This window comes from Plectropomus leopardus, chromosome 8 (genome assembly GCF_026936395.1).
Source record: "Plectropomus leopardus strain MGB_pleo_1.0 chromosome 8, ASM2693639v1, whole genome shotgun sequence".
Taxonomy (NCBI): domain Eukaryota; kingdom Metazoa; phylum Chordata; class Actinopteri; order Perciformes; family Serranidae; genus Plectropomus; species Plectropomus leopardus.
The window spans coordinates 32213612-32240478 of record NC_142183.1 but is presented as its reverse complement, the minus strand read 5'-3'; the positions used below and the strand labels follow the sequence as shown (position 1 = coordinate 32240478).

The 26867-nt window shown below is 38.5% G+C and overlaps 2 protein-coding genes across 5 annotated transcripts in view; both read right to left on the bottom strand.

Moving 5' to 3' along the window:
- Nucleotides 1-427: 427 nt before the first annotated feature.
- On the bottom strand, nucleotides 428-7843 carry LOC121948453 (beta-1,3-galactosyltransferase 2-like). The gene is made up of 5 exons (XM_042493849.2): nucleotides 7747-7843; nucleotides 6981-7191; nucleotides 4744-4912; nucleotides 3755-4024; nucleotides 428-2824 (listed from the first exon to the last, which is right to left on the bottom strand). Exons 2-5 carry the CDS (start codon nucleotides 7004-7006, stop codon nucleotides 2219-2221), a joined length of 1071 nt encoding a protein of 356 aa, XP_042349783.2. The 5' UTR covers nucleotides 7007-7191; nucleotides 7747-7843; the 3' UTR covers nucleotides 428-2218.
- A 3503-nt stretch (nucleotides 7844-11346) lies between these two features.
- il1rapl2 (interleukin 1 receptor accessory protein-like 2) overlaps nucleotides 11347-26867 on the bottom strand; it is a 487999-nt gene continuing 472478 nt past the window's right edge. For 3 of the 4 annotated variants that reach the window (XM_088081369.1, XM_088081370.1, XM_088081372.1), the window contains 10 exons: nucleotides 26539-26679; nucleotides 25744-25804; nucleotides 25199-25311; nucleotides 19736-19881; nucleotides 19042-19119; nucleotides 18833-18949; nucleotides 15673-15795; nucleotides 14059-14298; nucleotides 13870-13900; nucleotides 11347-13620 (listed from right to left, as the gene is read on the bottom strand). In XM_088081369.1, coding sequence (XP_087937495.1) covers nucleotides 13532-13620; nucleotides 13870-13900; nucleotides 14059-14298; nucleotides 15673-15795; nucleotides 18833-18949; nucleotides 19042-19119; nucleotides 19736-19881; nucleotides 25199-25311; nucleotides 25744-25804; nucleotides 26539-26679 — 1139 coding nt within the window. In that variant the 3' untranslated portion in view covers nucleotides 11347-13531. The remainder of the gene's footprint in view (nucleotides 13621-13869; nucleotides 13901-14058; nucleotides 14299-15672; nucleotides 15796-18832; nucleotides 18950-19041; nucleotides 19120-19735; nucleotides 19882-25198; nucleotides 25312-25743; nucleotides 25805-26538; nucleotides 26680-26867) is intronic. The other variant, XM_088081371.1, reaches the window with a different exon arrangement.

The following is a 26867-nucleotide window of genomic DNA, read 5'->3' as shown; positions in this document are numbered from 1 at the left end:
TCATTTGTGTATAATAAGTTGAAATAAAGAATTGTTTTTTGTTACCTTAAAATTAGCTCTTCATATCTCCATATGGAGCCCTTCCTCCTCTATGAAGCCTGCCACGTTGCTACCATGTTTCTACAGTAGCCCAAAATGGACAAGACCAGCACTGGCTCTACAGAGAGAACCTACACACTGTTCTTTTTAGGGCCAACCAACATTTGAGAACTCATGGCAATGCTGACTCTTGTGTCCAGTGGTGTAAGGCCTCAGTGCATGCAGTTATGATGAGCCCTCGTGTATGCTAGTTATGGGCCTAAACTAGTTAGAATCTTACCGTCCCAACACATGATCAAATAGAGACTTGATAATGGATAACACCGACATACATGGTACCCTGAAATCATCATTGCATATATGTAGGCTATATGATAAAAATACCAAACAACATAAAAATCAATTTATTTAATTTGTAGCTTATGTAGAATGATCATCTATTTCATAACATATTTTGACATTTTGCAATGATCGCTATTGATTATTTAATTTTAAAAAAATGATGAAAAATATGATGGAGAAGGGTTTGCCTTTTTAAAGGAATACATAGCAAATGGCAATCTTTTCAATTCTTCTTCTCTGAACACGGGCATATCACAAAGGTCATCATCTGAATTAGTACAGTTGCTTGCTTTCTGCTTGACATATTGTTGGAGGGCCCACTCTCTATGGCCCTCCTCACCCAATGGACCCCTGTGGAAGTGCCCTGCCTACACTGTCTATATTTGCGCCCCTGGTTGGTTTGCCTCACAGCAAGTTGCACTTGAACACATTCCAAAGATTGTAACCAATAGCAAACTAGCATTTACGTTCTGTGCCTGCGTGAGAGGAAATAACTCTCCATTCCAGCAGGTGGCGGCACTCTGTATTTGTCATTCAAAGAGTTAAAGCAGAAGACCACAAGATGGATTCGATATGTTAGTTAGTCAGTTAGCACATTAAAACTCAACCAAATGTTGGCAGAACAAATGATATTCACTGTGCCCCAGTGAACAACAACACAAACTACAAACTGTTTGTTAAAGAGCTCAATGGTAAAAACAACAACAAAAAAACATCTAATTTAACAAGTTTGTTTCAGTCTGTTTTCTTTACTCACTTCTGTTTCCCTTCTTTTGCGCTGAGCTGAACTACAAATAGGAGTGATTACTCTCACTGATGGGCTCCACTGTCTCTGACCCACATTCAACATGCTGAATTGGGCAAAAATAACTCACTGACAAGGACCAACTTGTGCCAACAGTACAGGACACACTGCAAAAACTAGGGCGACATTGCTTAATTTCTAATTGCAAATACTCTATAAGCCAATCAGCTTAGTTTCCAGTTTAGTAGGTGCACCTCTCTAAAACAACTGATTCATAATCCTGCAATAAATGCTACTTTAATGAAGGTTTTAATGCTCAGGCTAACTCATCTTTAACAACGGGGATACTACATTTTAGAAACACTTCTCAGTAGTGCAACTCAACAGCACCACAAACTGCAGCCGCCAAAATTACAGTAAATTGAATGAATTTCATGTCCTCTTAAACAGTTTCAACAAAACTTTTTACATTCAGAGTGCACTTTTAGTCAGTTTTGTTTAAGCCTACATGCAAAGATATATTTGCATATACTAGACAGCTGGCTAAAAATATATTGAAAACATTAATTGTATTCTATTTCTAGAAATATTTCAAAGAGAAATACTGTAGATTCTCCACAGAACACTAAGTCAGTGTACAGCATGTAAATGTTTTTAGTTGAAACCTTCATGAGAAACCAGAGCGGTTTATTGCACATCATGTATGGAAACTATTTTTTTGTTTAAAATAATGACATTGTGCTTGCTTACGTCATACTCAGTGATGCAAGCATGTTCCATATGTTTGCTGGTGAATTTTCTGCTACTCTTGACAGTTCAGATTGTTCCACGCGTACAACTATGGCTCTGCAGCAGGCTGCGTGAACCGTCTTAACTTTGTGGTTGTGTATCTTTCAGTTCACCTCACCTTGCAGCTGTAGTGTAAGGTCAACCTCTTCCTCTTGTATGTGATCTTTCTGTGATGAGAGTCAGTTGTGCACATTTGGTGCTAATCAGAAATAAAAAAATATCATCAAAGAGTAACTTGTGATGGAAACAGAGTGGTGTTATACCTGCTGCACCATCATGATGATAGGTATGAGGGTAAAAAAGTCATTGTTTTTGTGTGGCGCAGTCAGAAGTCTGATATACTCGCCATACGTCTGACAGCTTCATTGAGTTCTTCAGTATTGTTGTAATGACAGTGGTCCAGTAACAGTGGCTTCTCCTGGAAGGTATTGATGCCCTAAACAAAACACCACGAGGAGGATCTGTCAGAGGGATTCCCAAATGCCCCATACACAGCCCCACATACACATCTTCAATGTAAACAGCTTTAACGTGTGCTGATGCCGCCACTATCTTTCCGGGTAAATCCAGTGAGAACACGTAGCCCAGACCCATGGCATATGGAGGGTATGTAGGCTCAGGGAAAGCAGAAACCGGCATAAACCATTTTGAGGTAGGGTCTCTATGAACAGCGGCGCCTCTCATCACCATCCCTGTCATGTAGAGATGTCGGGGGGCTTTCAAAAGCATGTCCACCAGGTTGTGGACATTGAGGAACATGTCTGAGTCAACCTTCATGGCGTAGGAGGTTTTGGGGCAATGGGAGCCGAGCCATTCGAACATGAGCATGGTTTTAATGGTGAGATTGTTGTAGCTGTCCAAGAAGTCACTCTGGAGAATGTCATGATATCTTTGGCTTTCTTGTAACACCTGCAGCAGGGAAGATTGGACACTGAGTTTAAAGCAGCACTGAACTGACTTCTTGGTCACCAAGGCAGCAGAAACAAACTAGCAACCAGTTGCTCATTTCAACATCCAGCAGATACGAAGCAACATTAGCAATTCATTGGGGGTTGTGTTTCTGGTGACCTGGCCAATGTAAGTCAAATATTTATTCTCCTTGGCTCATTAGCATTTACTATCTAGATGCTAATGTTGTCTGCCAGTTGTGTCTGATCAGGTACAGTGGGATTATCAGAGCATTTACACCAAAAAGAGCTGCCTCCTGCTGCACAGACAGGTTTCATGAGAAGTGTTAAAACTCAACCAAAGTCACTGGCTGTAAAAACCAAAATGAAATCTGAAAGACACTAAAAAGCATGAATCATCTCTTTCCAAAGTCGTCAATAATCGCCGTTTTTGCAATGATTTTGGTGTAAGATCCAGACGCCAAAAGTCACCCCTCACAGCTGTATGATTCGCTGCTGGGTGGACAAAAAATTTGATTAGTGCAGCTTTAATGTGTATATTGCCTTAAGAGACAGTGCAGAAAGTTATCTAACTCTTTATTATTGTCCTCATGCTGCAGCATAAACAGACACCAGTTTAATCAGCTCTTAATCTTACCCGTAACGCAAAAGCTCTCTTTTGTACGGCTGCAGCAATAAACTGGCATCTCAACCTCCTTTGTTTTCTCTGCTCTGATTACTCTGTGAGTTTTACATTCTCTGAAGCATCTGCTGAAGCTCATTCATGTTGGATTATTCATTTTGCAAACAGCAAGAACAGAAATGCGCTTGGATTTCCCCCCAATGAACCCCTGGAATGTTTTTCCCCTCTTCTGTTTATGTTTTTTTTTTTTAAATGATGAATGGTTTAAATGGATCGAGAAAGAGAATTCAGTAACAATGAGTCACTCACTTGTTTCTTGAAGGCTCCAGTCCCATCTTCCTCTTTGGACAGTCCCAGCAGGAAGTAATGTCTGACCACTTGGCCCAGCACTGTTGTTTCTTTGCCCCACGTGTTGCGGATTGCGTCACGGGCCTCTCGGTTGTGGGGTGAGACTGGGATCATAAGAACCAAGAACGGGCTTTCCTGCCAACATCGATGGGGTTCGTCCAATATGAAACGGTACTGGCGAGGGTATGCCACAAAGTACGGGGAAGGTGGTGAAGGGTCATCTATTGAGATCTGGGCAAGCAGAGGAGGTTAGTGTCCTTTGAGTGTTACAATTCAATAGTACAGGAGTTGTTTTTATGTTGTCTTTTAATCTTGTGAAACCTGGATTGACCTCACTAGGATAAGACTAGAAATTTTAATTAAATTATTGAAAAAATATTCGATATCTTAAATAATTTTAGTACTTTTTTCAGGTCATTACCTTGTTTGTTTGGGTTTCTTTTACTTTTCTATTTGTTTTTGCAAAATTACAGGTTATTTTCTTGATTTTGTTTCACAAATTTCTTACCAATATTTTGGTTCATCTCTTATAAAGTTAATCATTGCCTTCTTTTTTTCCCCCAAAAAAGTCTCAGGCCAATTTGCTCAGGTTTCAAAGGGTTACCATTCTAATATTAGCTTTACATTAAGATAGGAGAAAATCTCCTGTATTGGGTGGTTAGTACACTAAAGAGCAACTGATTAGCATTTATGCATAATTAAATAACTCTAAGTCTCATTTTCCAGGATGAATTTAAATAGCTGAAATTTGACATGAAACTTATCCGATTTGACAAGTAAGTATTGCTTGACTCAAACAGATTTTTATGGTAACAGGAGTGTTAAGAAACATGTTACTGCTGATGACTCATCAAGATGACATTTCTTATGTTCAGATAAACAGAGCCTTTTCTTTGCCTTGGTCACTGTTACAGCTGCTTTTGTTTCAAGATGACACTAAATATACTTACAGTGTTGTCTGAAGTAGTCATATTGTTGTAGGATTTGCCTGACCATGAGCGTGTAGTCCACAAGTTCAAAGGCCGTAAGACTTTGCTGTTCAAATTGTAGATAGTTAACATTCCCATGATGAGGCACAGAATCAAAATACCTCTTGCTCTTGTCCGGGGAGTCTTTTCACTGCCAAAACAAGAATGAGAATTGATATCTTTAATGACTTTTAACTACACCTCTAAAGCACTTTACTATCCATTACTGGATTGGACCCAGGAAGCACTTTGCCTCTTCCTTGACCAGTAGTGTGGCTGTTCCTCATTAGCTGTGATTAATGAGTAAGAGTTTAGAGCAAAGGAAGGAGTCTCCATTAAGATCTGCATCCATCAGAAACAACTGCAACTAAGAGCTGCGCTGGGCTAACTGCCAGCACCACAACATTTGTAGAAAAGAGTGTGATGTATGTTAACACATTGGTGTTTAGCCTTCCATATTAAACATGCTTTACAAGCCTCTCTATAAACTGTGGACATATTCTATTAATGTAGCCTTCAAGGAACATTTACGGCAATCGATCGACAGATTCGAGAAGCTCCACAACCACATAACCTCCAGGCTGACTGTGAAACCCTTACAACTGTCAGCATTTCAATCCAGATGGAAATCATACTTAAAACCTTTTTTTTGGTAAAAGGTACAAACTGTTACTAAACCTGTGTTTTTAAGTTGCTCCACAAGCATTGATTAAATCCACCCAAGACTAATCTCAGTTCATTTAAGTTAGATATTTTACTTTACTTTACTTTTTCAATGAAAAACAACCCCCAAGAAACAAAAAAACAAACCTCTTTTGGAACTCTTCCACTGGCAATTTTGGCCATGTGAAGTCAAATCATGCTGCACCAACGTGCATTTCCTATTTTCAGTTTAAAAATGCTGAACAGCGCCACAGATGGACATTTTCTAGAGTAGGGCCAAAAGGGCACCCAACAGCCTCAAGCAGAAGCAATGACATTTTGCCATCCAAAGCCAACCCCCGAGGACCAGTTCTTCTCCTTAAACAAGCGTGTCTGGAGACTCTACTCACTGCTGTCCGTGCAGGAGACCAGAGAGACAGATGTTTTTAAAAGTCCCTTGTGTTGAGCATTCAGTACTAGTTTAGTTTTTCTCCTGCATCCCTGTTTTTGCTTCAAATATCTGCTTTACAGTTTCATGTTTGCTCTCAGCTGTACAGGTTAAGTTACTGCTGATGAAAACTCAACATTTCCTTATTACAACATTATTAATACAAGTTCTATTTTGAAATTAATTTTCCAGTGCAATGCTTACTATCCTGTCACATGTTGGTCACGCTCTGCTGCTGAGTTTGTGGTGAGTCTCTCAACAGAAGAGTATGTACAAGAGTCCGTTTCACTGGTATGCAAACAATAATTTCTGTTCCATATTTATTAAAACTGAATGCATTGATTCTCACACATAATAATTCAGGAATATGCACATGTGGAATAAAACAATTAATGGAAATATCAATCTACACCTTTAGCTCAAATATCTCATTTCACCCCAACATGGTGTGGTCTTTTGCGTGCATCATTCAAAGAAGTACATGTTTTAAAAAAATACATGTAGCATGTACATGTCCATGTGTGTTACCTGAGGATTCACATGAGAACTTTGTGCCTTTTATCTGAGTCAGTGATGATAAAGTGTTTGATAAATCATGTCATTCTGCATAATTGCACAGATTCAACTTGGGAAAATTATTTTTTAATTTTTTTTTACCATTAATGTAATGTAATAAATAGAAAATGAAAACACGAATATAGCAAAAGTAAATATCACAGAAACCATGTCTGGTTCAGACAAGACACTGTATGTTAAAATAAGTCATTAGAAGTGCTGATATTCCGATTTTTTTATTATTATTTGCCTGTTTCTGTTGTTGAAACCAGAACAAAAGGATTTTGATGGTATTATTCACTATGAGCAACAATTAAGCTCACTTTTCTTGTTGAATCCTTTATTAAAGATAATAGCCATAAAGTTAAACACAATATATAAGGCATTAGTTTAAATGTTTGATGGGAATGTAATCCCTTCCGCAATTATTCGGACTGATCCATTTAAATAATAGCCAGAAAAGATTTCTTGCAGAAGTCTTCATATTTAAGAGGCACATTAAATCCTGGACTTTATTTTCTGATCCTTTAGAGTCAATAGATTTGAAATAAACTGATATAAAATCTGCACTCACCATTTGGAAACAGAGCTCTCCATCATTCTCAAAAGGCAGAGAAATATTTCCGTTCAGACAGATGCAGCGAGCTAGCAGACAGTCAGCACTAAGAAATGAGGATGTTGCTGTACTGTAGATGTATTGCTATCCACATACATTGTGGTTTGTGGTGGGGTGTCAGACATACTCCTAGGGCCTTTTTCTCCGCAAACACAGGCAGCACAATACTCTGAGAAAAAGAAAAAAAAAATCATGCAACGACATAGGTAAAAAAAAGGAATAATATGACAGCTCTTGTTGATTATGCCTTATAATAGTGCTGAATGTGATGAGTGTACACATGGTCAACATGAATAAACATGCTTTGTGATAATTTTGAGAAATTACTGTTACATTGTTTCATTTATCAGAAAACACCACAAACCAACAACACAATTTCTGCAATTGTATTTTTTAACTAATGGTCAACTCAGTTTTTATAAGTTTGCATTTAATATAACTCAGCTGAAACATTATCTGTTTTTTAACAGACACAATATTACCTTAAAATGGTTTATAAACCTCGGTATGTACCTCACTTTAATGTATCAAAGACTGATTTATTGGAAAATGTCGATCAAATAAAGGCTAAAAAAAAATCATTTACATTTATGCCTATATGAGTCACATGATCCATTCCACACTATCATTACTTCAACAACTATTATGACAATATGTTTTTGGTATGTAACATAACAAAAAATAGTGTGGTAAAGGATAAATAATATCACAAAAATTGACTTACATGCTGTAGATTTCCAACCTGTGAAAAGAATGTGAGGGTTAGTGAGAAGGTTTCCACAGTGAAGTTGAAAGTGAAGAGTGTGCGGCTGACTATGAACATGGTGGATGACACAGGCACAGTTGCTTTCTTATAGCTAAAAGAGCTTAAACTAACTTCCTTGTCCCAAACAACCTTGTTCCTCTACTATTTGGCAGTGTTTTGGTGTAGTAAAGTACAGGTAATTCAACTAGTTTATTTACATTATACACTAGCTTGCTAGGTGTTCAACTCATTCATATTTTTATGGTCATTTAAGTAGTTAAATTACTTTTTTTGTAGCCTAACTACTGAAACTACAACCAATTCCGGGCCATAAAAGTAAAGACATTATTTATTTTTATTTTGCCATTTTTTCTCTACTCTAATCAAACCCCAATATACCTAAAGTAGTCAGAGGTATTGAATCTTGCTATTTATTCCTGAAAGTGGAAAGAAATTGTTGCATGCCACTTTAGAAATTACCTGGTGAACTTGGCAATTCTGCCTGGTGCAATCCCCGCATCTGAAGTCTAGTTTCTGGTTAACATCCTCCACCTCCTTATGAATAGTGGAGTATTTCTTTAATTGGTTTATGTATGACTTGTGAACAAGTGGTCGCCTTTTACGATAAACTTTATAGAGTGGTGCAGAAATGAGTCCTAAAACCCAGGTATGAGATCCTCCTGGTCTCTGTGTCTCAGAGTCAGTGGGTTTTTGGTTAGAAGTCTGAAATAAGTCTGTGGTTAAGACAAGCTGAAGAGACTTTCAAATTGTCTTCTACAACATAAAATAACTCAGTAGTTAGCCCACTTGTGGACTTTGAAGCTTTTAGGTCACGTCGAGGCGGCTTTACAGCCTTGTTGTGGTGGCAACGTTAAGTTGTGACTGTAGTGTACTTCGTTAATAGACAAATGGCAGCTTTTTACCTCTGTTGATTGAAAAAATCAACAAAAAATCCTAAAAGTGGTGTTCATTGGTGAAGATTATCTTGCTGAACAAAATGTGTAAGTGTAATAAATATTTGTTTACCACAGAGCTTATTTTCTTATATGATCTAAACTCCAATGGAAAAATCCCACAGACTTTTTTAAGGAGGGAATCAGGGCAAAGCTAACTTCTGCTTCAGCCTACAGACAATATCATGTCTGGGGTATGCGACTAATTGCCATTTTAATTGCTGGCATTTAAGCTTTTATGTAGCTTGGTCAAACAAACTCAATACTTCCATGTTGCTTTCCTGCTGTATAACTTCTTCCAGTGTAAAGTACCTTCACCAACACTGCTACCTGGACTACAAACAGACTACAAATGGAAACCAGAATGCTTTCAATACCAAAATCTCAGAGGAGGTTTGCCTTAGCAAGCAATGGTGAACTAGAGTGAGTTAACTTTTTACAGCATCTGGTATCAGTCTGTGTAATGGAAATACCTGGTTCATGCAGGGTCCAACTCTTTGCTTTGATTGTTGATGGTGGGGTTACACATTGGGAATTTTTTTAGGGGACTTTTTTCTTATCACAGTCATTTTTGACATCAAAGTGATATCTACTACAGCATTACTGATAAGATAAAATATATGCCATTCTCTAGTAGCTTCAGCTGTGTGTGGTTTATAGGTAACATGTTAGTGACTCACTGGATGTAAAGTTATGTGGAGAGAGCTTTGGTTATAAAACTCTTCTAAAGCTGTTGAAACATCTATCCAATCGCCAGTGTATTAGGGACTTTCCATGTAAGTATGTCATCTCTTGTACTGCTGGCTTTGTTTTTCTTCCTGTTGACATTTCACAACTTCAAATATACGTGGCTGAAAGCTACATATAGGCAGTAGTACATGCATCAGGTGAATTTTTTTGTTTGTTTGTTATACTGCATAGTAGTTTGACATGTAATTACAGCATGTTCTTTTTATGCACTAAGATTAAGAAATTTGAAACTGCAGTAAAAAGAATAAACTGTAATACTAACAAAGTAGCTAAGGAATTCTGGAGGAAGAACACATACTCCTAAAGCCCTGTCTTCTACCTACTGTAGGCCTAAAAATTAACCAACAGCAGTTATGTTTTGGCCAGTCAACACCTTTGGTTTTGACTGAAATATTCAACATGTTCTCATCCCAAGTCATCGCATGTTGCCGTTTTGCAGTGGACTTCCACGTCTACATATTATGTTTTAGGTATTCTTCTATGTCTGCTGTTTATGTTGCGGGTGCTACTGTGATGTCAACACAAGCACATGGCAACTAACGCTGGAATGTCAACAAACATGCTGGCACAGATTTACGTTTAGGTAAAAAGAGTACGTGTTAAGGTGCAGAAAAAACTCCAGATCCATGGTCAGCCTAGTTATATAAGCCCCTGAACTGCATGTACCCACCCTCCATTGCAAATTTTTATTTTACATCCCAACATATTCTCTGGGCAGTATTTACCTTACCTTACCTGAATGTAAAATATTACATGAGAGGAAAGTGCACTTTCAGGGTGAAATACTCCAACTCAGCACATTGTTTCCTGACTGCCGTGTGAATATAACAGAGCCAGACAGCTGACCAGACTGTCAAATGACGTGCCAAATCAAGCCTTCACCACAACCCTACACATCAAGTGAAACGGTTAGTGGCTGTGAAAATTCAGCAGAAATGAAACCGATCAATCACCAGCACAAAAGTACTAATGTGTGTTGGAATGTAAATGACAGTGCACACACAACATCTGTGAGACCTGCAGCTATGAACTTGTGAACTCTCTTGTGGTTACTGTCTTTACTTCCTGAAATGCTTTTATTTAACTCAGACGAATGTGGTAATTCCAGACAGACACCACACACACAATGCTGAGCTATTTGTTTTTTGCTACATACATTTATTTTTCTGTGGGATTTGCATTGGAATCACTAATTCAAAGAGTTTATAGAACCAGGTAACCAGGGTAAAGTCATTGCCACGATGTTACTGTATTATTTATTTATAATAATTTGGAAAGACATAATTGTCCTCTGGATATCTTGTTGGGCACATGGCCACAACTGTGTAATGTATACAATAAATCAAATAAATAAATCAACTTTTAAATCAGTGTAATATTTTAGAAATAATGTTTTTAGCTTGCCTAAAATTCTGTAACATCCTAAAGTCAGCTACTGTTAATGCCTATATTTTAAATGTCTTCTTTAATTGTTTTTTATTTACTGCAGCCTTTGGCAATCCCAGCTCTATAAAGCTCAATTCCTATTCAGCTCACTGTACATCAGCTCACTTAGCTCAGATTAGCCCAGCAGAGTGTGAAACTGGTTTTGGTTTGTAACAGCCTGAGTCTATTTCCTCTGATCTGAGCAGAAGGTTTCACAATGCCATCAATACAAGCAGCAGAATTATTAGGGAACCCAAAATGACTGTGGGAAGAGTAAGTGGGCTTGCTGTCGGGCAACTGTTGAAGAGAAGGAGTGTGGGAGGAGCAGGACACAGGTAGGGAGCGGACAGTGGAAGAAATGATGAGGAAACAGTTTTAAGAATCGGGAAAAAAATTGAAATCATACAAGAGGAATGTAGGAAATAAGTAGAAGAAAGAAGAAATAACAGTTGCGTCAGACGACAGGCATCCAAGATGTATAAAACAACTCATATAATTTTTATTTGCTCTCAGTTAAATTATTTCAACCAATATATCCAAAGAATAGTCAAAGAAATGAGCAGAAATCAAAAGACAACCACTATACTGTATATTGCCATCGAATATAACAACTCAAATAATTAATAATTGTATCAAACAATCTCAAATATCCAGAATTCATTGGTTCTAATAAGACAATGACAGTACCTTTGTGTAAATTCAAAACATTATTCACTTTGCTTAAATATTATGGTAATAATCTTGGTTTCTTAAAGCTCACAAAGAAGAATGTGGTCTGGTTCTGCTTGGAGTTCGGCTCTGTATGCAGTGAAACCCCCTGTGGATGACTGGTAGTGGTCTCGATTCCAGAGTGACAGGTTCAAAACATCAGTCCGTTAGCAGGGTTGTACTGCTGTGAGCATCCATCCGTCCATCCTTCCATTCGTCCATCCATCTATCCATCAAGGACAAATTTTAATTTCATTTTTTAAACTTCAAAAAATGACTAATAAATCTACCTTGTACCTTGTCCGTCCACCCATCCATCCATCCATCCATCCATCCATCCATCCATCCATCCACTGATGAATAGAGGAGCAGAATGAAAGCAAGAAGAGGCTCTGGGTCTCACACACAATGTGGGGGTGAACAGAAATTGTAGGAACAAATCACTGCCATGAATAGTTCTATGCATAAGTTATGGAAGCTGTACAGAGATTATTGTAACAAACATTAAAAACAAATCCTGGTGAAAATGCTCACCGACCGTCTAAAGCATAAAATTCTTAAATTAAACAAAAGAAAATTAGAATGTTTTTGGAGGGACACCTCCTTTTTTCCCTTTTTCAGTTTTTATCATCACTTCATGGCCGGACAGAAAACAAACATACCGTATCAACATAAGACGTTTAACCTCCTCCATATTAAAGAGGCTGCGAGAAATGATTGTGTCATTTACTCTTTTATCTATATTTATTTGATTATTATTATTATTTTTTTTATCTAAATGGGTGGTCATGCAAATAGAAAAAGCCAAGTCCCTTATGCTTTTAACTTGGTGGTAAAAGTTGGCAGGTCACCTCTTGGCCAATTCACCCCTTGATGACTTGACTAGTTGCTGATTACTGGGTTACAAGGTGAGCTGGCTGGTTTGCAGTCTCTTGGTGCCTTTTAGCTCAAGAAGTAACAAGCCTTTCAGTCAGCTAGTCTTAACAACTAGCTACATTTTTCCCTATACACCAGCTAACTGTGCCTTCTCAGTATATGTTTAGCAATTGCTTTACACTTCTTATCTTAACAGTCTGGCTGGAGTCCATTTCTTTTAGGTCAACCTTTTCTAAGAACCAAACCAGGTAGCTAGCTAGCTGGCTAGGAATTGTGTTTCAAGAGGTTGACTTGTTGTTTTAAGGTGGACTGGTATTCCAAAAATCATTGCTTGAAGTCTGCCTCATTCACTGACAAGCCACCAAGTCAACAGGTAGATGGATAAACTGACAACTCAGCTAGGTAGAAGACTGACAGGCATTCCGATATTATGCTACTTTTGTTTGTCAATCGATCGATATTTCCTAGTAGTTAAGCAGCTGAGGAATCAAACTGTTTTCCAGCTACACAGCTGGTGTGTGACCAGACCGCAGTCAAGATAACGCTTTTCTGTGCTCTGACGTCCAACTTTGTCGCCTACCTGTCACTGTTTAGGTATCTCAGACCTTTTCATTGACTTTTCCAGTTCATCACATAACCATGTCTGTAACCATCTCCAAACTCTCTGCACCAGTCACGTGTTCATGACCAGTCGTGTTGTATCATAGTGCTCCTTTCCAATGGTCACGGCCACACAGCTTAGATACCAGTTTGTAAATCTGAATCCATTCCTCTGTAAGCAGTCTGCAGCCAGTAAATCCAACCATTGTGAATCCAAGGCTTATACAGTCTGTAAGCAGTCCTTTGTTCACAGCGTGGGATAAAGAGGCCCCAAAACTAGTCTGCAGGCAGTCCTTAAGCAGTCCATTCCAAAAACTAAGGCTGTACACAGTCCAAAAACCCAATAAAAACCAGTCGACCAACCAGTCTACCCCATTTCCAAAGCCAGTGTAAAAGCAGTTTGTGAACCGGTCTGTAATCCAGTACCAGTTGAGGAGTCCCTCTACCAGATGTCAGAGCTTAGTTCTCTGCTGGTTAGTGGTACGAAGGTGCTGTTCAGGTGGAGTTCTGGTTTCTTCCCAAGCGTACTGCTCTGAGGCACCTGGAATAAACAGCGCAACAGGGATCAGCAAACCAAACCACGACTCCAAGCAAAAATCTACAATTGAAAAGAGCAAACATTAAACATATACACACTACTACTGCATGCCAACAGTGCACCATGCCTCAGATATGACAACCATACTTCATAATACAGCTATTTCCCAGTCTGTTAAAATAAATACATATTTTAGGTTGGATAATGTGAAGATACTTTTTTCTTTCTACTTTCTCTTTTATCCAAACAGACCTCTTGTTCCCCAGTGAACTGCTCTGAACCCCTGGGGAGAAAAGAGGGGTTTTATTTTTAATGTGATAAAACTACATGCACAAAAACAACAGCATGGCAATTCAAGAAAAGGATACATTGTGTAGATGTTGGATGCTAGAAACTATCCAAGAACAGCAACCAGACAAGTGGTTCTGTCTTTTCTCCCACCTGTCCATTCAGCAGTGTCATGGGGATGTTGCAATAGACGTGGCGCCCCCCGGGGCCCAGAGTGGAGAACTGCACGGTGGAGGGAGGTGGGAGGGGAGGCGACAGGGAGGAAGGCTGTGGGGGAAGCTGGAACTCGTAGCTGCGGCAGAAATGCCTCATTTGGGCTGCCGTGGCAGTGTGCCCGCCTCCAAGTGGCAATGTCATCTGGTTGTAGTCGGGGATCTCCGTCGCCAAAGCAACCTGTAGTGAGATACAATGACTTTCTGTTAACTTTTAGCACTAAAAATATTATTTAGTATTATTTATTTATCAATACATGAGGCAATTAAACTTTATAAGTTATCAATGCCCACATTGTGAAGAGATTTTCACGTTTAACATGAACTGAGAAAAAAAAGCCAAAACTGGATTTCTTTCAAACCCCTGCTAATTATACATCAAAACAGGCTTAAAACCTGTAGTTTTTTGTGTTTTTGTGTGTTTTTTCTTCATTTAAATACACAACAGCTGGATAATTAATGTGATATTAGGAAAAAAAAGCCCCTTGAAAAGAAATTGATCCTTTGAAAGATGCCCTTTATAAAAAAAATAACAATTTATCATTTATTGAACTATACTGACTCATTATGTATTTATATTTACATTTATTTACATACTCATATTTATTTACTCATTTCTTCATTTCAAAATGTATTTCATAGGCATTATTAATTATTTATTTGTTTTAACATTAACTTAAATTGCAGTGGAGGGATTCATGCACTTATGAAAACTTTATTTAAAGTTTATGTCAAAATAAAGAGAGAAAGAGAAAGAGAGAGAGAGAGAAAGAGAGAGAGAGAGAAAGGGAGAGAGAGAGAGAGAGAGATGAAAAGTGATGTGAATTATAATGAATTATAAGTGAATTATATGCCAATACTAAATTAATTTCACACTTTAAAGGCACAGCAATTGCTCTGTCAACAAATATAGGTCAGAAAAAACATTTGCCTGATTTAATGTGACTTCCTTTAAGAACCACACCCACTTCTGGTCTTCAGTGTGAATCCAGATGCAGACAGATAATGACGTCTCTGTACACCTTTATTAAAATGTAGTTGAATCAACACACTTTTAAATTAGACAACCTATGTGTATCATTGTTCCAAATTCACTTTGAATTACATGCCCCTCGCCTGCATAAATGCCTTTTTTTTTCCGGATACACAGTTGGTGAGTGGGCTATTTTTGGTGGGGTGGGGGTGTTTTCAGATTGGCTGCCAACCTGTTATAAAACCTCTGCTGCATACAGCATGGGGAAACACATCTTTTCAACAAACAACAAAAACACGCTCATGTTTTACAGCTTCAAAATAGGTTATTTAGAGTATTACACTAGATTATGTAAATGAATCTAATTCCATGTCCATGAGTTTCTGTGAAAGCCTGACCTATAAATTCCAAGATGTGTGTGTAGTACTGTGTGTGTACATCTGTGTTTTTGCATGAGTGCGTGTCTTACACATAAAAAAATTGTACACTGGGCTCGTCATTACCACCTGACACCAACGAATGAGAAAACAAGGAGCCGAAGTTAAAACATCACTTTAAAGTAATGCACATGCAACAGCTGACCTGATGGTGTCCATGGCGACTCTCATTAGGGGGCGCCAAGGAGGCAGAGGTGGTTGTCATGGCAATGGTGGAGACTGTGGTCTGTAAGTCACCAAAGAGGCCCTGTTCACCAGAGTCCATCACCTGTTACCATAGAAACACAGTTACATAGCTTGTGCAGATTTATACAAATACAATAAATACTAAAGAAATAAATATAATAAGAAACAAATATAATAGTCTTCAAGGTGATGTAGAAATGATCACAGTGATAGGAACTATACTAGGATACAAGGATTAGGCCAACTCATAAGACTTATGATATTCTGTTTTTCTCATTAACATTGAATTAATTCTACTAAAAAGTGTCGTCTTTCTAGCTAAAGCCTGATCTATCTTATTGTTGTCCAAAAACCATTAAAACCAAAATTTTTCACTGGGTAACATGGTTCTGCAAGTACTCACTACTGCATCAAATGTTAATTAATCTGTAACTGAAAATAGATCCCAACAAAAACACAATTTACTGTTTGAGTAACATTGGATAAAAACTAAACAGCCCGGAATTAAGAAATTATTTGAACTATAGTTTTATTTTTTTTCAGTAGGTTTTTTGGATATAGACAGTTAAAAACTCTTAAGAGACAGCCAAAGGGCCTGTGTCCGCACTGTTTTTTCTTTGTGCCACCATCTTTTTTCAATTGTTCCCAATGAGGAGAGAGTGAATGCAGCTGCATGAGACCGCCTGAAGAAAAAGCTCCATGCCGACCATCTTTTATCGAGTGTTTCTGGTTGAAAATCTCTGATCTTTTTAGAAAGGAGCTGCTATTGTCACAGCTGCTACTTTAGTTACTGTCTATCCTGAACAGTTTGATGTCAGCCGGGGAGGGGAGGGGAAGGTTAAACAAAAGGTTAACTTTTCCATATCAATACCTGCAAAAAATGTTACACATATAGGCACATATGGATGAGATGCGGCTATGTATGGATGATTTATTATTACATCCTGCACAAAAACTATATAAATTTGATCACAAAAAAAACCCCAACTATTTTGTTTAAGTTTATTTTGTTGCATTTATGTATTTAGGACATTTAACAGTGGCCATGTTCAAATTATCTAGGACAGGTGGACAAAGGTCACATGGATTTAGGCAGTCCATAAAATGTCATCCTCCATGGTTTTGGTGGTGTCGAGGGGTGAAAACACACCTGATTGCCATTCAGCGTGAGTCGCCAAACATGATGGATGGCTTGAATTCTTCAGAGTTCTTGTGCAATTTTTCAAGAAGTTAGGAAGTGTGTTCCTTGGCCCATAAATTGAAGAAGTACTTTACCTCTTCTTGGCTATATTGTGTTACACCAAGCTTTCCAAGCATGAATAACTGCAGACCATAAGATGTCAATGTCTATACAGCCACTAAAACTCACAAAGCCCTGAAAGCTGGGGTCGTTTTATGTGCGGTGATTCTTTGGTGCTCTAAGTTACAGTGGCACTGTTCTCAGCCGGACTAATGAAGAAGTAAAGGAGTAAACATCACAATATTTCACTGAAGGACATTAAGAAGAAACTTTCCCATCTATTTTACTTATGGTCAAAAATTAAAATGCAACACTTTTGTTTTTGCTCCCATTTTTCACTGGTTTAAGATAAAGTTCTAAGATTTTTGAATTTCAATCCAAATTTTAATCCATGCACCTGACAGGTGTGGCATATCAAGATGCTGATTAACCCTCTGAAACCTGGATGGATTCTTATTCTTGTGTGCGTCCAGACACCTTTCACAAGCTGTTTGACCCTTTATAACCTGAGCAAATTGTTTTTATTCTTTTGATAAAAACAACTTGACAAGAAATGTCCAATAAATTGTAAGAAATCAGTAAACTGTGACGAAGAAAATGACCTAAAAATAGTTTTAAAAAAAGAGATTTTTTTTCAAAAAACAGGGAAAAAAAAGTCCCAAAAAATATATTTAAGTAATAAGAGTAATTGTATAATTAAAATGTTGTTAAAGAAAAAAATGTATTTCAGCACTTTTTTTAAAAAAAGGTCATATTCTTCTGTATTTGTGTTCCTTTTTTGCATATTTTTAGGTAATTTTCTTGTAACTTTTTTTAGATTTGTTTTCTCATTTTTGGAACATGTTTTAGGTTGCTCATTGCCATCTGCCCAGGTATTTGAAAGAAAAAAACATTTTTTTCAGGTTTTAAAGTGTTAAAGCTTTGTTACTATGGAGGTGTTCCTCAGGATGGTCACAATAAGGGAGCCCTCTAAAATGCTCGGTTTCATTCTGGAAGAAAAGACATTTATTGGGATTTAACAGACTTTTTTTTGTCACCTCCAGAAGCACACCTGTGTAGTAACGATGTTATTAATACAGCATCCTTATATGCCACACCTGTGAGGTGGCTCAATTATCTTGGAAAAGGAAAAATGCTCACTAATACAGATTTGAACAAATTTGCGACCAAAATTTGAGATAAATTATTCTATTCTGTGCATAAAAAAAGTCTTCGATCTTTAACATAAACGGGTGAAAATTGGGAGCAAAAACAAGAGTGCTGTGTTTGATTTTTTTGTTCAGAGCAGTTCACTCAACATTTTGTCTCTCAATCATTATTCTGCAGGGCCGAGCAGCAGGGGAACATCTCTTTGCTAATCAGGGCATACACCACCCGAGGTGTTAACACATGGTAAACATGTACACTTTTTTTCCCGTTGTGATTCCAATTTTCATACATTACCTGTATTTAGCAGACATTTCAAAGGCCATCTGTTTGCTGTGAGTGTACGTGCCGCAGGGGAGTGCAAGGAAATGTGCAGACTGCAATTTCCATAGCTACTTTTTTTCTTTCCAGTCTCCTGAACATGCCATGGGGAAAGTATATTTCTGCCTTTACACCTGTAGCTATACATGATATATATAGCTTGTGATTCTTGGGTTTTCAGTGCATCTTTAAGACGTGCAAGTTCACCCGCTTCTTCAAATTATTGTATACTTATGGACAGTGTCGAGGGTTTAGAAAAAAAAAAGTAATGCTGCAGTTTCCCACTGTAGTATTTATCATAGTAACTACTGTAAAGGATTGCTTTTTACTCATTCAAATAATGCCGGTGTGTAAACAACCATGAAAAACATATGGAAAAACTCATTTTAGACTTTTGTTTATGGCAGCATACCTGGCGTCTGGACAACGTCTCTCTGCGTTTGGCAGGCATCTCGTACACCACCTGTTTCCAAAACTTAGATGACAGCTCATTGCTCTTAGGACCCCTCCACTTGATGATGGATAAAGCCTGAGGAGAGTAGAGGAGATTATTCAGGTGTCTTATTGCTCTTATTCTCCTATTGACACCCTTTAGATCACACCCTTCCTCCTGCTGTTTACCTTGATTGTATGTTTCAGTGCCTCCACCTCTTGGTAGTTGATGACATTCTTCAGGTCTGCACACTCTATCATGATCACCTGGACACACAGAAACACAGAGGTAGAGGTGTTTCTGAAGACAGAACTCTTCATGGATTTAACCCTTGTGTTGTCTTAACTGTCTGTATATTTTACTTGTCCTAAGGGCCAAAAATGATTCACCTTCAATACAATCCCTAAAATAGCAAACAGCAGCTTGATTCAATTTTAAAACCCCAAATCTATTTAGCATGAAAAAACAACCTGTGATTCATCACAAATTTTGTGAATATCTTGGTTTTCCCTCTTCACAATGCAGAAAGATTGCATTTAATCAATGGAATCCACTCTGTTTTATTACACCAGTAAAGTAGAGCTTAATTATTATTATTATTACTAAATGTACTGCATAGGTGTATACAGAATTTTTAGCAAGATATATCACTTGTGTAGCCTAAGAAAGAAAAAGGAATGTGCAAAAAGTAGTTTGAATGCATTTTATTATAAGGAAACATTAACTGTCTTTAGCAACATGTTGAATAAAGATCATTTGGGGGGTTTTCTATACTGTTAAACATAGTGACAGTCAATTTTTGACCCCTAAGACGATGTAAGGGTCAAGGGACCTGCCTGTCACTCAGATTTGTGTATTTCCGGTTTACTTCCCCAGTTGTACCTTAATCTCTCCGGTCACCAGCATAGAGTGGAGGCGTGTCTCTATCTGGAAAATGCTCCACCCTCTTTTGGCCACAAACTCTGGTGTCAAAACGATGATTAAACGTCTGCTCTGCTCCACGCTACGAGCCAAGTCCTCGATGTAGGCTGAGAGACAGAGACATGGGGACAAAGTTAAAAGAAAAGTTCACCCAAAAAATGAAAATTCATTCAATATCTACTCACCCTCATGTTGATGGAAAGTCAGGTAAAGTTTTACAGTCCTCAAAACACTGCTGGACATTACCACCTCACCGCTAGATGCTACTAAATTCTACACAATAAACATTTAATATTTGCTGTGTCCCCAAAAACGTTCATGTAGCTTTCTGTGATGCACAAAATGTGTAAGTGTAATGTTTGACCTGCTTTGTTGGTGGCTTTTTAAAGAAATTGTTCAGCATCTTGGGATATATGGAAATGGTGCTCGTAGGCTTATTTTTTTTTTTACAGACTACCTGTTTCTGTGTTTCTAGCAGTTATGCTAAGCTAATTGCCTCACACATAGTAGCATATTTGAGTGGGTGAGTATTTTGAGCTTGCTTTTTACTCATTCATAATTTTCTATATATGCTATACTTACACATCATCCATGTGCCTAATATACTATGTGCACTTTTTTTTCCTTGTCTGTCTCACATGTATGTATGTTATGTGTACTCTTGGCTATCTCAGTGGAACTTTTCATGGATCACAGAGGAAATCAGCACAATAACTTTTTTTTCTGTCTTAATCATGTCAGGTGGTAGATGGTGGGGGTATAGTGGGCCTTTTGAAGAGATATAAAGAAAATGTTGAGTGTTGGTTGGTGTTACCAACTGTTTTTTGTCCCTGTTATACAAATAATGGGAAAAAAAACACATAAAAGAAAACTATTCCTCTAGTCATGGATTTGTTTTTCAAAAATAGCAAAAAAATATTACATTTAGAGAAAATGTTTCATTTAATATTGATTTTAGGAAAAGAAAAGGAGAGTTTCAAAAGGTAGCAGAAAGAAGAAGTGAACTCCCCTGTATAGTATCTGTGTATTTTCGCTGGCGGCATCCTTCAGCTCATTTTGTTGAGAAATGACTGGGCTGAGTGACAGGAGGATATAGCAGAGTGACAGAAATGCTTGTGCAGGAGTTTTGGCTCTGACAGGCGGCAGTGGAATCAGCTCTTAAATGGGGATCAGAGTTGTGCTGATACGCCACCATCAGCTTTTACTTAGAACTCAGGGAGGGAAAAGTGAACTGGAGGAGGTGAATAGGCAGGCGATGAGATGTTGAAAAGGAGGTAGAGCGACCTTAAGCATCAATATACGAGGCAATGGAGCCAAAAGAGTTTACCACACTTTCAAATGCTTCTTCTCATTCTCACTGTGGTGCTGCTGCTTCGTACCAGGCTGTGTGCAAACACATCTTCTCAAACTGTCTCATTTCCAGTTTCTTGTTTGTGACATTCTTAGTGTTCTTCTGGAACGTGCGTCACCGAAATTGCTCATTATTTCTCAAAATTTGTAGTTACCGAAAACGTCTGAAAGCCACGGGTTGTGTGAAAAACAGATTACCCCTCTCTGTGTGTCTGCCTCCTTCTACCATCTCTTCACTTGCTAACTAAATTAATGGCAGGGACTCTTCAACAACACATTGCAATTTCACGCTCAATTTAAGGGGCACAAATAGTCCAGAACACCCCAAAATTCAGTCCCTTTCTTTCTCTTCTCTGCTCTTCCATCTCTCTTCGTCACTCTCTCTCGCTGTACTTCACATTTAACCTCCCCTCCTCTCCCCTGCCCTTTTCTTCTTGTTCCCGCGCTCTATTTTTGAGGATTATGTAAATCAATTAATGAAATAACACAAACCAATGACCCCGTCCCCACCTCTTTCTGCTCCCGTTGTTTATTTCTCGCTCTCTTGTTAATTTCGGAGGGCTAATGGAGTGGATAATTGAATGTTGTATTTTAGGTCGCGTTGCCATGTTGCTCTGTCAATGGCTTTGGTGCGCACTGAAAAGGCACCTCTCTCTGTCTCTGTGAGTCACTCAGTCATTTTCACACTCTGTAACCTTTAGTCAGTATGCAGCTTGGAGAGAGTTGTGTGTGTCGTTATGCACGGTGGACATTTGTTTTTAGGATGTTTTGAGGGCAAAGAGAGGGAGCCTCATTTTTGGATGAAATATGACTGTCTTGACTGTTGCGTGTGTGTTGAAAGAAGGCATAATTTTGGCTGAGGGCAATTCATTGTGAACCATATTTAAGTAAATTTATTTATGTATTTTAAAAGAAAATGTTAAATAGTGCACAGAACCTACTTTCATTTGTTACTTTCTGGCCACATTGTAAAGTTATTTCAGCCTCTACATTCTTTCTGGGTGAGTTTTTTTGACACGTTGAAATGTAATTTTGGGAATAAAATGCTAATGCACAGGGGATAATGGCTCAATATTTCACTTCATGCATTAGTTTGATTTGTGTGTTGAAGTAACCAGGTGCCTCAGGGATTACTGAATGTGTTTTATGATGTTTTTAAAGCAATGAGCAGGTATATTACAGACTCAGTCTCCTGAAGCAGAGTCACATTGTCTAATAACTAGAAAAGAATATCAAAGGAAAAAAATAGACTCAGAAGTTGTCCATTTTTAACTGGACAAAGAAATACAAATATCAACACTGCATACATCATATATAGCTGTGTTTCCAGCAGCAGGTCGGCTCACTGCAGTTCAGTTTGGTTTGCATTTTGTGCGTTTCTATTATGAAAAGATGTGAATGGCACCAATGGAACTGCATCTTACCATCCCCTTTTTTTGTCACCTCTCTGTTGCCGTACGTAACACAGTAATGTGGTACTAAAAAGTGGAGCTACAAACACTGCAGTCAGTTCACTGGTCAGGAGAGAATCAACACTCTGAGCTCAGTGCTGAGCTGCAGCTACTTTATCCACTGTTCATACCTTGACAAGCTTTTTGTAAATTCGTAAACTCTGCAAACTAAACATTTGCAGCCTCTAGCGGCAGCTGTAGACTGAGAAAAAATAATTCAATTCACTAGATGCTCTGATGGCAATTTTTAAGGTGAAACATTTACTTGTAAAGTTACTACGTGCATAAGTTGACCATGTGAATCCATCAACACACCTAAATTTCAATCAGACAACTTTGCCCACTCCATCTGTTTTTATTATCTCTCATGGAAGACAAACTCATTTGGTAATGAGTGAAACTTCAAGGGTTTAAAAATTATATATGAATTTATATATATATATATATATATATATATATAATATAAATACATATTTCATATATTTCAACTAGATTAGTCCTCACTTGGAGAGAGAAAAAGGCGTTGGAGCATCACACCGATATACAACGGCAACACTAAACCCCTGCCTTTGTTCTGAAAATGTCGGTGTGTAGCCCTGTTCTTTGGACAATACACGTAATGCAGACTTCCCCATGATGGAAGCCATGTGATGAACAAGGAAATGCAGCGAGTGCTGCTGGACAGAGCAGCAAGTGACAACAATCCTGCCCAAATACAGAGTACTGTCTGTAGTGGAAACGCTACACAGATCTAGGGTCTAGGTACATGTTTGTAGGAGTTGCTTTTGGTTCTGAAGGCACTAACTGAAAGTTTTTGTTGGAAATGCATCTTATATGTTATTGGGAAAGTCAAGATAGAAAATAACAGTTTTATAATATCTTGGACTTATAACAGGTCATCAGGTTTTCTTCACTGACATAATCTTCACAATGAACACCTCTTTTTGATTTTTGAAGTATGAATGTAATCTCCAGTAGTAAAAATACGACTTTTTATGGCAAGTGAGGTATTTACTGGCAGATTTTATGTCGTAGAACAAAATGTGAGGCTCTCTTAAGCTTGTGTTAACCACAGACCTTATTTCAGGCATCTAACCAAAAGCCCATTGACTTCGGGACGAGGGAACCGGGAATGCTAAAAGGCTTGCGGATATCATTGGTAGGACTCATTCCCGGAGCACTCTGTTTTTTTTGTTAGTATTTAATAGCCACTTTTTGTTATATTTTGACTTCAAAAGTTATGTATGACTTTCAGAGAATCTTTAGTGACACCCCTCTGAGCCTGTCAGGTGAACTGGAGCCAGCATTCTGTTAGCTGAGCTTAAACGTTGTAGCCACGGGTGAGCCCCCGGGCACTGACATAGTTACTTAATCCTTTGTTGATACAACGTTATTGATTATTGCAGTTTGAATGATGCTGCATTTTGTATAAATCACCAGAAAAGCAGTACATATGTCCTTACACATGCATACATTTAATGCATGTGTGAGAATGTTTTGGGAGAATCTTAAAAATGTTTATGTGATAAACAGTTACATGAACCAGATGAACCGCCCTACAGTCCAATCTAAATCTCATCTCCACTCAACATCCTGCAGCAGGCAAGGCCAGAGATGACTTTAACATGATGGATGGGTATATGTGTATATATGTGTGTGTGCGCGCACTGAGAATACTGACAAATCTATATTACAGTATAGCTGCCCTTTTTCCTCATACTCTTATTGCATGTACAGTATATTCCACAATGCCCTGCAAAACTGTGCTAAAGTTTTTTCATAATTAAAATTTTGCAGTGTTCAGCGCACATTTTTATACGCATTTGTACTTGCAAGCATGCAACAGCTGCAATACGTGCTGTCAGTGTTCAGCACATCCTCAAACTTTTAGTGTGTTAGTAAAATAAAGGGGGATAGACAGAAAAGAAGATAGTATGTGCCTACATGTGAATGGCAGCAAGTATTTTCCCCTTTCGGTGTGCCAATAATGGACATGTGTGTCTGTGTGCACCTGTGTGTGTGTGTGTGTGTCAGGTCAGAGCAGTGTGTGTGTGTGTGTGTCAGGTCAGAGCATTGACAGATAGAGCAATAACAGCCATTTTTTTCCCCCTCCAGTTAGACAGAGTGACACATAACCCTAGAAATGATGACAAACGGTGTGTGTGTGTGTGCACCCTGTGCAATGTGTGTGTGTGTGTGTGTATGCACGCTCTGTACAGTGTGTGTGGGAATCTGTGGTTGTGAAACTGAGATCCAGACATGAGCTACGCTGTGAAAGACACATATTGTGATTTGTGACGGTTTCACAGGAAAGTGGAACCATGAACATGTGAGAAGCTGCATCTGAGGTAGAGTGAATATGTGTGTGTGTGTGTGTGTGTGTGTGTGTGTTTTTTGAGTGTACATGTAATTTACACCTGAGATCATACACAGACGTGTGTGTCTGTAAGTGTGTTATGATGAAGATCCGCATACATTCTTATTTATTCTGACAGAGTGATGAATTCTGGGTATTGGGGGCTATAAAGGCCCCTGGAGAGAGGGAGGCAGGATGTGTGTTTGTGAGGAGGACGGGAGGGGGGAGGAGAAGAGGAGACAGACAGATAGATAGATGGGTACTTACTGCTGCTGGGTATGAGATCTCTGTCTGGTATAAACAGCTTGTATCCATAATGTTTCTCTAGAACATCCGGCAAGATCTCCAAAGCAAATGTTTCCTCATCGCTGCTCGCCCGGCTGTGGAGGAGAAGTAAGATTACGTTTCCAGATTCAAAATCAAATAGTTAAATAAGCACCCGGTGATGGCTGCAAAAATATTTTAGGGGTTAACAGTTACAAACCTGCTAGATTAGGGAATGGTTATCTTATTTTAGCATACAAATAGAGGGAAACACCTAGCCTGGCTCTCTCCAGATGACAAAACTACGCCCGTCAGCACATCTAAAGCTTATTTGAAAAATTAAAATGCAAATTATTTTCTCGTTATTAGTGCAGGTACACAGTTTAGCTTCTAGGAGGAGAAAAGTTTGCTTCATGCTCAGTAATGCTGGCGGCCTCGGGCCATCTGTTGCTAATGATGGAGATCGATTGAAGTGTTTTTCATGCTGTGGTTGTGAGTTCAAGACTAAGTGTTGTTAGCAAGATAAAATGTGTACAGAGGTCACTAACCTGCCCAAACAGTCAAGGTCCACTTTAGTGTAGGACAGATAGGCATCATACTCCTTATTATCTGTGAAGAGAGACACAGTTAGCAGTTTAAACAACATCAACTGATACTTTCACATCATCCTACATTTGGACTTGAGGAAAATAAAGGGAATCAGCAATTTATCTTTGAGACACAAAGACATTACCCTACTAAGAAAATCAGACTGACTTAAGCTACTGAAAACTACAAAATTACTTCTGTTAATTTTTCTTTTGTGCGTTTTTGTTTGACATTTACAGTCCTCTGCTCCTTCTGTGGCAGTATGTATTTTGAAATACGCACTCATTTTGTTGTGAGTTGCCCATCTGAACACTGCTGTTGTTTGATTGTCCTGATTAAGGCCACATTTAGACGAGAACGGCCCTACTAAAAACTGAAAAGTCTTCCCATCACGTTTTAAAAAAAATCTGTGTTTGTATGATAACATTGTGAAAACGTTCCTCGTGTACATGACTCCGCACCAACAACAGAAAACGCTGTAGTATGCATGCTTGGCCAGTAACTGCAGATAATTGAGGGCATGTGCGAAGTGCGGCTGTGATGTCACTGTTCTAACAGGATGCACACGTTGCCAAAGCGACAGAAGGGGTTGTGTTTTCAAAAAATTACAGTCTGAAACCCGGTTTCAAAGTTTGAATTTTCAGGCCCCCAAAACATTGCTGTTTTTGAAGGCCAAACCACAATAAAAGTTTAAACGTTTCATGCAAGAACTGTTGCCATATAAGTGGCCCCTAAACGTGAGTCCAGAATCTTACCATCTTCAGTTTCATCACTCCCAAAGTGTCTCCTGTAGCAGAGCATGATCTCTAGATTGTAACACTTATAAAGTGCTGTGAGGACTCCCAGCAGCAAAAGTATGACCCCCAGACCTCCAGCCAGCTCCAGACGATACATATCTACAGTCAGAGACACAGACAGGGGAAGAGCAGAAAATATGAGATCGTGCAGTTTATTGTTCAGATGATCTCAAATGATGAGGTAAAACCTAATAAGTCACCTTTTTTCTCAATATATCAGATTTTAAACACTGTATCTGCGGAGGTGTCTTTCTCTCCAAAACAAGTGAAACCGGTGAAAAAAACAG

Excerpts from the sequence above, each read along its gene's own strand:
- LOC121948453 (XM_042493849.2), bottom strand. The coding sequence starts at position 7,006 with ATGATGGAGAGCTCTGTTTCCAAATG. Across the intron at positions 4,025-4,743 it reads TGACTACTTCAGACAACACT|ATCTCAATAGATGACCCTTC; the intron begins GTAAGTATATTT and ends CTGCTTGCCCAG. Across the intron at positions 2,825-3,754 it reads CTGGAGCCTTCAAGAAACAA|GTGTTACAAGAAAGCCAAAG; the intron begins GTGAGTGACTCA and ends TCCCTGCTGCAG.